General features: G+C 36.7%; 1 protein-coding gene across 1 annotated transcript; it reads right to left on the bottom strand.

The window, feature by feature from the left end:
* Window positions 1–568: 568 nt before the first annotated feature.
* Window positions 569–5,826, bottom strand: LOC109081635 (leucine-rich repeat-containing protein 3-like). The gene is made up of 2 exons (XM_019096608.2): window positions 5,534–5,826; window positions 569–3,021 (listed from the first exon to the last, which is right to left on the bottom strand). The coding sequence occupies exon 2, from the start codon at window positions 2,665–2,667 to the stop codon at window positions 1,867–1,869; it is 801 nt and encodes a 266-aa protein (XP_018952153.1). The 5' UTR covers window positions 2,668–3,021; window positions 5,534–5,826; the 3' UTR covers window positions 569–1,866.
* Between the last annotated feature and the right edge of the window lie 4,646 nt (window positions 5,827–10,472).

The following is a 10,472-nucleotide window of genomic DNA, read 5'->3' as shown; positions in this document are numbered from 1 at the left end:
ATAGGGTCATTTGTTTACATACAAACAGAAATAGTAAATCATTACGGAGCACTTAAGTGCTAACCATGATCACATTAATGCTAAGATTTACCACCCATTCAATGTTCTCTTTGAAAACAGAAGCACAAACACAGTCACTTTCTCTTACACTTTAGTTTGATAGATCTTCACTGTATTGAGGGTGCCATCTAGTCCCTGAACAGCATGGCTTAAAGCCCACTGCAGCATTCCCAACCTTCCCCTGTAATGAATCTGCTATTGATCTAAAGCTACAGACTCACATACGGCTAGACCTCGGACCCCCTGGACAGGAAAGCAATCATAATATCTACTCTCAGTGGTATGACTCCTCAAAAAATCCCTGAAGGCACAACAAACATTTCTGCAAGGCATTGTTTTATGCCTAGTACTCACACAAAACAAAAGTAAATAAAATCAAGGACCCAAGCTATCGATTTTTTGTTTGCTGTATATGTCCGCAAAAGCTCATTCATATAGTAGATTGAATGCTACTTAAAAACAATGAAAAAAATCTAAAAGTCTGTTAGAAGTAGGCAGGAAGGCAGAGTCCTTCTAACAGCATTTTTATTTTCTTATTTTGCTATGATATACACACTACAGCTGAAAAGGCTTGTCACAATGAAAAACTGATACATGTGGACAGAAATATACATTACTCTACAGGAAATGTAACCTGCAAGCCCTTTTAAACTAACACACAGGTGACAAAATCCATTTTGAATGTCATCTCATGAAATCTTCTGATCAGGTGAGTACATATTTGACCTAAGATCAATCTGAGAAATCTTTAAATACACCAAATTTATCACTTGACTTAAAATGACACTGTTCTACTTTACACTCACTATTAAAGGATTATTTTTGATTGTAGAAGAACATATAGATAGCAAACCAAATAATGCCCAATGCACAGTGTATTGGTGCTGAGGTACCAGGATCAGGCACTTGAGTAAATACAACAAAAAATGGGGCAAGTTTCCAGTTATCAAGGCAGAACTTAATTAATGGTTGTTTTTTTTTGGCAGTGATTATTTACTTGCTTTACTTGGTCAGCAATACAAAATAAGGAAAAAAATATCCCATAAATCCAGCATTTAATATTCTTTTCTGAAACACCATTAAATTAGCATACAAATGAATAAAACCAATTCAAGAAATGATGGGATTAGCACCTGCAGAAAGAAATGGAGCTTCTGCAGCTTCCTGTCGTGAGGCACAAAGTACATGAATGGGAACACTGAATTGCATCACAGAACAACTGTCAACACATTCATTGTGTGAAAACCCATGAAAAACATTCACAATTAAATCTAATAAGACTATATCCTGGGAAGAGTAGTGCAAGACGTGTCGGTGGCTAATCTATCATTCTCTTACAATTGATTGAACTGGGCCAAGTATTTAAAAAGTATTCTCTCTCTCAGGCAGCTGCATATTGTAAAAGAGTTTTTCAATTTGCATGTCAAAGTAAATTTTCTGCAGCAGACAAAATGAATTGAATGTCAAAGCAAATAAATAAATAAAGGATACATATCATGCATGTTTGGCATTTGGTAAGCTTTGTTTCAAATTATGCAAAATACTATTATTATAAAATACTTAAATTAACATTTTCAGAAAATTAAATCTTTTCATATGAAAATGTCAATAATGCGCAGCAAAATAAGACTTTGGATTCGGTTTGTGCCTAGCAAATGTGGGTTTCTCAATGACTCCTCATTTCTCCTTTCCTTGAGGACAAACTGAGTAAATGACACATCTTACCCCACTCTCCCTTATAAGGCTTGCTGTTGTGCCATCATCAATGTGCCAAACACATTCACTCCTACACTGCATTGACTGATGCTAGAGAACAGTGCTGATTGTGTCAAAGTCCTTACTAATTTGGGAGGTACTTGGCAGAGACTTGAGGTACTCCAGATGCCTCCTAGCATCTTCTTGGTTATGCCGTACGTAATAGATGACATAAGCGATAACCATCGTGAACCAACCAAACATGGTGACAAACATGGCCACATCGGTAGTTTTATGGTGGAAGTTACAAAAGTTTATGCCCGAATCCAAGACCTGGATGACAGGCTTGCCCGCGTACTCTTCCTGAACAGAGGTGTGGCAGCTCACCTCGTTCACAGTCTCGGGATCCAGCCTGAGTTCGCGCAACACCTCCTGAAGCGTGCACTCACAGTGCCACGGGTTGTTGGACAGGTTGATCTTGGCATGCAGCCGAGCGAAGGCCTCCTTAGGGACACTTTGCATGTGATTATGAGACAGGTCGAGCACCCGCAAGCTCTCCGTGACACCTTGAAAAGCACCAGCATCCACAGTTTCGATGGCGTTCCATGACAAGTCCAGCTCTTGGAGCCAGGGAAGGTTTTTAAAAGCCTGGTTTGGGATTTTGGTGATGTGATTGGAGGATAGAAGAAGCGACACAGTATCGTGAGGAAGGTTGGAGGGAATCTCTTCTAGGTTGCGAGAGGAACACTGCACTACTGTCAAGCCATTCCTCTCGGAGCAGTGGCAACTCTTGGGACACGCAAAACACATTGCACTCAAACAAATCACAGCTAAAAAGAATCTCAAGATAAGGGGACAGCTATGATGGATGAAAACTTTCCTTGACGCATGAGCCCCTCCAGGGAAAGTCATGTCCAGCTTCTAACTTTCTGAATGCTCTACAGTTCAAGGACAGTCATCGTTAATCCAAGTCATATTGAAAAATTAATGAATAAACATTACAGGTCACGGTGTCATTCCAACAACGGAGTTTTTCCTTATTAACACCTTGTAAGCACATGTGGAGTAGTGATGTATAATTTTCAGGTGTTTGAAGTCATTGTAAGTGTCTGGAGAGAATCCAAACGAGTCCATCAACATCTGAAAGGCAATTAAACATTTAAGAGGGAAATGTTCTACAGCCAAGTTTTAATTAGAAGCCAAAAGCAGAAGAAGGATGTGAAGAGGGCTCCATTCACTTAACATCCCTCCTGCCAAGTCTGGAAACTGCAAGAATGAAAGAAGAACAGAAGAATCACCCATACAAACAGATATTAACGTGAAGCAACACTAATTAATATCTGAGCAATTTAAATATGAATTAAAGGTGGCTTTAAAGGCATGGTTCACACAAAAATTAACTTTCTGTCATTTTCTCAACCTTTTGTCATTCTGAATCTGTATGAGTTCTTTCTTCTGCGGAACATAAAAAGTTTTCTTTTCTCCATACAATTGTAGTTAGTGGTAACCAAAACTATCTGGTTTCCAACATTCATCAAAATGGCAAGAACAACATGGGGGTGAGTAAATGGTGACAGAATTTTCCTTTTTGGTGAACTACATTAAGATATCCTTTGTATCATGCAAAGCAACATCATATCACATAGTGCTCTAAACCTGAAATGGCTCCAACCATGACAAAACAATATTATTTAAGTCTCATAATCTTGCAGATGAATACATTTGTTATGCTGCATATAATCTCATTATATGAGAAAGGACTGATTTATTAAAACAAAACAAATCAATTTCTCATTTGCTCCATAGCAACAAAATGCTCATTAATGGCTATTAGAAACTAATGATAGGACAAAGAAATGAAGCAGAATTTTTCCCATCAGTGAAATACAAAAGAGGCAATAGGCAGAATATCCCAGTTGTTGTTTTTACACAAGGAAATACTTCAGAGTTATCGTAAAATACTTCAGAGTTATCGTAAAAGTTGTCACTTGTCAGTATGACAACTATATTTGAATTCTTCTGAAAAATGATTAAATTATAGTTGATATTCAAACAAAGCTCAGAGCAGCTTAGATTCTGTGTTTTTTGTGTTATGGAAGAATGAAAATAAAACTCTGTCAGAACAACAAGAGTGTGTGGAAAACATCAAGATTTTAATTTCAGGTTTCTAAACTTACAAGAAGGGAGAGGAACACTTTATTCGAGAACAGATCATGACAGTGAACTCCTTACATTGTCCCGATCAATCAGATGACAACTGCCCTTTGAGGAACCAGTCTACACGGATAGCTTGTACTTTGTCAAAACCCCCTCTGCAGAGACATCATCTCATTTTACACTTGGCCGTAAGGCAGGTAGATAACATTAATATGCCGAACACATGCTGCAGTGACGCGACTTCCATTCTTTACAGTAAACTTTGTCACAGGCAGCACTCAAGACATGTGAAATGCATCATCTTGAAAATGTCGAAATAAAAGATTAATTCACTGGCAGTATACAGTGAGCAATAAGCAACACAGCTCAGGATTGATTGCTGGTTCTGCAGTAGCTCAGTAACAGAAGCTGATTATTGTGATGGATGCTAAAACCACATGCCACGTTAAGAATCCAATAGGATGCAAGTACATGGTTAATCTATTATGGTGTGCTGCGAAAGACAGTGAGATCGTGACAGTTCAGCTCCAGCAAGCACAGCACGTTGCATTTTGGTTGCAGTTAGATAATGTCACAGAAGACCTTTTTAAAAACATCCAATAGAAACCACACATACAACTGAAAAATAATGTAACCAAAAAGTAAAAATGTTAGAACGTTGGAAATTAATACCTGGCAGGTTTAAAACATCAATATTTTTATAATTTAAACAAAACCTGCTTTATTTTAGCATAATCGAATGAGATGTAGTTAATATACCGGAATACAAACATGCCATTTGTCTCCTTTTTTAAGCTTGCGTGAACTTAAAAGCCAAATATGTGTCAACAACAAACAATTTAGCTTGAAAACGTTTAACTTGGATCAATTGTGAATATTCCTATTGCTTCAACTACATTGTTAACAGAAGGAAGAATGCACTAGACATTCATGTTGCTGACAGGTGTGTTTTTTTCTGAGGTAAGGCACTTCAGCCTCAAGAAAAATTAGATCAATATCTTCTAAAAGAACATGAAAATGAGCAATGTTATAATTTGTAGCTGTAAAAGGAATATAAAAACAGCTAGAATTATGCCGACTGTTTACAGTTTAGACAGTGCTACATGAATCTCTGACACTATTTGAGCGAACTACTGAAAAGACAAGGCTGGATATCATATTTCATCTCTCTCTCTCTCTCTCTCTTCTCTCACTGGTAAAGACGACAGCTGTGCTACTGGTAATCACTTATAGGCTACTGAAAATGTACGTGTCCAAAAACAAACAAACAAACAAAAAAAAACACTACGATAGGCTACAGTATACTGTAAGCTACACTGTACGAGGCTATTAAATGCCCTTCTTAACAACTGACTGAATCCGAGAAAAGAAACGCTGAAGTGAAACAAACCGTCTGGAAACTCACAAAAGACCTAAAAATAATCAAATTAAAATAACGCAGCATTATGACAAAAGCATTAGGCTACATGACCACATAAAGTCACGACAAATCCCCAGCACTTCCCAGAACGAATTACATATGCGAACTTATTGCATTTACCCTTTTCAGTGGTTTCAAATAAATAAATAAAAATAGAAAGTTAGCCTTATTATATAAACGGAATGCTTCATAATGACTTACCTCACTTGTTGATAGTTCAGTGGATCAGGCGCCTGTGCAGTGTGTAAAAGTGAAGCGCACACAGCAGCTATAAAACATCCGCCTCGCGCTGATTGGATGGAGAGCCCTGGTCCGGAGACTCCACCCGCATTTGACTGACTGCTCGTGGAGGGGGATTTTGATTCATTCCAGTGACTCGAATATTTTGAATCGGTTCACCACAAAGATTCGTTAACTGGGGTTTTCAAGTGGAATCTTTTGAATTCAGTGAGAGTTGTTTTGTGTTTGCAGAATTCTATTATAAACACACTTTTTTGCAATATTTCTTGTTTGAACATCTTACGAGCTAAGGTAAAATACCCCAAACAGATGTTCATGAAAAATACCTTTAATGTCCTGTTTCCTGGTTTCTATCGAATGCAGGGGCGCCCCCAAGGGGTGGCCAGGGGTGGCCACGGCCACCGCTGTATAAACTCTGGCCACCCCTGTGGCCACCCCTAGGATGATTTGCAGTGGGTACTATAAATTTAAATGCAGAATGTAAATTCACAATAGTTTAAGAAGTGGGGAGAAAAAAAAATGGATATATAATTTCATATAGTTACTATCACACGAATAGTGACGCTTAATTTGTAACTGCAGGTTAAAGTATTCCATGTCCCACAGAGCTGCATTAAACAGTGTATAAAAACATCTAAATGTCACTTCAAATGCAGCTTCTATTTTCTCTGCATTGCAAAGATCAATTTTGTTGATACTGATTGCATTTGCTTGGTAACAGCCCAAATGCAAGTATTTGACCTAAAAGATGGTGCACACTTTTAGAAAAAATGGCATAAAGATAAAAATAATAAATTCAGGAGTCAGCTGTCAGCACAATTAAAAATAAGATATCAGCACAATAACACACTCAGCAAAATATTGTCTATTTATCGTTATTGATAAAATCCCAGAAATATCATTTTTTGTCAATATTGCAAACCCTTTTTTCTTTTATTTTGGTGTGCCACCCCAAGATTTACTGTGGCCTCATCTGGCCACCCCTATTAAAATTTTCTGGGGGCGCCACTGATCGAATGGCTTCATAACCTTTAGCATGACGCCTACAGAAATCGTGTTTTACCTGAGATGTGGATATAAGGTTCCAGTCTGTGTCGAATATAATAAAAGGACCATGGACAGCAAAACACTGACAACAAAACACGTCTGAGTTATCCTTGAGCCACGAGAAGCGCGGAAAAACAATCATACAACACCACCTATTCATGAACAATTTTTTTTTTCTGAGAAGTGTTGCGAGAGCGTTCAAAACACTGCTGTGAAAAAGTTTCGAACCCATTACGAATCTGCTTCAGAGCGAATTTCAAAAGACTGAAGTGACGGTTTTTTTCTGGCGAAGTCACGTGATTTTCGTCATACTGATTCGAAATTTTCCTACATTAAAGTGCTCGAAATTAATAATAATAATAATAAAATGTATTATCTTTATTTTTCACTTATATCTAATGCTTTATACAGGCTTAGTAGTTTAAGATTTAATTGAAAATACTTTCAAAACGTATTTCGCATTTACACGGCTTTATCTTAGCAGTCTTCCTCCGTCATTCCCGAACGAATGAGAATGTTCTTATAATATATAGCCTAGTTAAAATAATCGAGTTACCGGTTTAAATAAGTATGACGAATGCATCATTGAACTGAATTGATTAGAGAGATCACTGAATCAACATCGGACACAACTGAGGAATTTTTTTGGTGTGTAGGCTACGGTTTGTCAACAGACTGTCTATGAGATAACGTGCCGTGTTTTTTTTTTTTTTTTTTTGGTGTAATGTTGAGATTTTGCAAACCAGTTACCATATCAAAACATAATTTTTTTGTTAAATTGTGTTTGACAAATTGTATTTTTAATTTCCAGTTATTGGCATTGTGTATCTGTATCATGGAAATATTCTGGATGGTCATTCAAGACTTAAAGTTTTCTTATGTAAATGTTCTCTCATTTTAAATTTTTTCATAGTATTTACCTGACTTATAGTGTAAATACAGCCTAGAGCCAAAAACACTCAATTTTCAAGAATAATCAATGCAGTAAAATCATAAAGGTTGGGTAAGTGATTTCTGGTAGTCAATGTTGATATTTCACATCACCAAAATGCAACCCAGGCAACGATTATGACACAAGCATACATATATATATATATATATAAGTTCTGTTAAACAAATTAAAACCAATGTTACTTACCTATCGAGAAGAAACAAAACAACCTCAGCATCTGATCGCAGGCCTTCTTGCTCCTGGAGTTCTCTCCAGCGCTGGAAAGCTGATCCGATATTTACACAGGTCCTACCTCTTGCCTTATCGTCAGCCTTCTTTTGTTCTGCAGACGTTTCCCTTTTTTGTTATTTATCCACCATCTCTATCTTTCTGTTGTCACTTGGCTCGTCTAATGTCCTTCCTGTGCACTGAGCGCTCTCTCATCCCCATCATGAGTAGACAAGCCCCTTACTACTGATTGGCTACAACTTAGTTTGTTTTGGTACTCGGCCCAACTCAGTTTTCTAAAGCGTTTTTGAAAAAATACATACCTCACCTTTAAAAGCATTAATTGCATGTTTTACAATAACACACTTCAGGACATTTACATTTACATTTAATCATTTAGCAGACCCTTTTATCCAAAGCGACTTACAAATGAGAACAGTAGAAACAATCAGATCAACGAGAACAACAACGGTATACAAGTGCTATGACAAGTCTCAGTTAGTCTAGTACAGAACACGTAGCCAGGGTTTTTTTTTTTTTTTTTTTTTTTTTTTTTTTCTTTTGGGGATATGATAGAAAAGAAAAAAGCTAAGTACTAGTATTAGTTGGTTAAGTGCAGGTGAAAAAGATGAGTCTTTTGATGTTTTTTGAAAATGAGTAAAGACTCACTTTCAAGACTTTGAAAATGAGTAAAGACATTTATCCATGCTTGCATAAAACACAATATAATGACCTGACTGTTAAATGAATTAGGAACTAATTCAAATCCCTAATCATGAACCTAAAATATATTTTAGCAAACATCGCCTTATTTTGGCAGGACTGCAGAATATAAATGACTCAACATAATGAGTAGTCTGTCAGTGACAGCTGACAGGTCAGACCTTCACTGCACTGGATAGGAAGCCACTAATCAAACCTCATGTGACATACGCACAAGTCTTATGAAACTGGGTGAACTGCTGTGTGTAAAATAAAGATAAAATTATATTTGTGTCCCTTGACTTTGTGTTCATGAATCCAACTGTTTCTTAAATGTTTAATTTAGATCTCTTCCATCAAGAGACAACCATTTTCACTGATGGCAATAAGAAATTGAAGAAAAAAAATATGTATAAATGTCCACAACCTATTTGTCTGGTGGCAAAGAACAGAGCACATCACTTTTTTGTGTGCGTGTGTGTGTGTTTTTTCTCACAGGCACATCATTTGCAGAATCCTATTAAATGTGGTGGTTCAGGGTTTCTTCCCTAAGGTAAAGATAAGAAAACTGCTCCTTTTTTCATTTAGGCTTTTCTCAAACCTATATAGGCTAAAATGAATTCGGTTTCAAACAGGGCTGTATTTCTGGAAATAATTAAAAGTGTGAAATCAAAAGCTTTTAATTACTTACCACCACAGTGTTCCTGCCAACACCATCCACCGGGTAAATCACATCAGTTACAAGGTGTGATTTACATCAAATGAACAAATTTGCCTAGTGCAAGTTATTACCTTAATTGCTTCCATTGAATTATGGGTAATGTAGTTTAAAACCAACAGACGTTTAAACATAATTGAGGATATTGTGAACACAATGAACTCCTCAGAGAGCCCCTTACAACTGAAAATGTGGAGAAAATTGGGATATTGGAGTTCATAAAAAAAGAATAATGTTCAAATCTTTACTGAGACCTTGCTTTGAGAGCATAGGTCCAAAATATTCCCCTTGGAGAAGTATCTTCAGCATCTCCCCATCTTTTATATTTTTCTTCACAGCTTTAATGGCCTTCATTTTATCTGGATTGAGCCTGTGGGCAGTTTCAGAAAGCTTGGGCTTGTTACTCAAACATTTTCAATTCATAATATCACCTTTTACACAAATAACAGCATTCTACTACCTTTTCTATTGGCCACAGATATAAGAGAGTGTTTGGATTTATACTGCTTTTCACTGAATATTTTGCTGTTGGCAGACAGACACTCACTGACCTCTTTTGATTGTTTTTTGTTTTGTTAGCAGTTCTTCGAACTCTTATTTCCTCAGCTGCCCATTGTACCTAGAGGCACTATTTTTATCTTCCAGCCATTTACCAGAATTGCATAAGCAGCCATTTCTTCTAATAGAAACAAGTGCACTGGTGGGACAGATTCATCTTAATGTATTTTAATTTTTAATGCATCTTCCTTTTGGGAAAACAGTACATAACTTATTGAATGATAATAATAATAATAACCAAACAAACTATTTTTTTTTTCAGATGTACAGCTTGACATGACACAAACACTAAAAGTCTTAGAATCTGAATACAGACTTAGAATTGAAATAAAGCTGCTGCCACTTTCAGTCAATACTTCAAACTGTGTGACCAGAAATCACTCCCTATTTGCAGTCTGCTGCAAAAATTTGATCAGATAAATTTTTTTATAATGCCCGGAGCTAATAAACTTGTTCTCACCATGCAAGAGTATGTGATAGTTGTAAAACAAACTATAGAATAATGTACTAATAAGTGCACATAAAAAAGAGAAGCCTTTTAGCAATACTAATGTTTCCTGGTTGATTTTGTTGAGTCCAGTAGCAGGAAAAGATTTCAGAAATTACAGATGACCTGTCATCGCTCAGTCTAAACGAACAGGATTTAAGTTACAAGGACAGACAGAAGTCTGTCTGCACTTTCAGTTAGATGTTTGTCATTCTGCTTTGGATCTCTT

This window comes from Cyprinus carpio, chromosome A9 (assembly GCF_018340385.1).
Source record: "Cyprinus carpio isolate SPL01 chromosome A9, ASM1834038v1, whole genome shotgun sequence".
NCBI classification, from domain to species: Eukaryota; Metazoa; Chordata; class Actinopteri; order Cypriniformes; family Cyprinidae; genus Cyprinus; species Cyprinus carpio.
The sequence above is the reverse complement of the archived record's forward strand: the minus strand, read 5'-3'. Positions and strand labels throughout refer to the sequence as shown.

What these genes read in the sequence shown, in the direction of transcription:
- LOC109081635 (XM_019096608.2), bottom strand. Translation starts at nt 2,667, where the DNA reads ATGACTTTCCCTGGAGGGGCTCATGCGTCAAGGAAAGTTTTCATCCAT.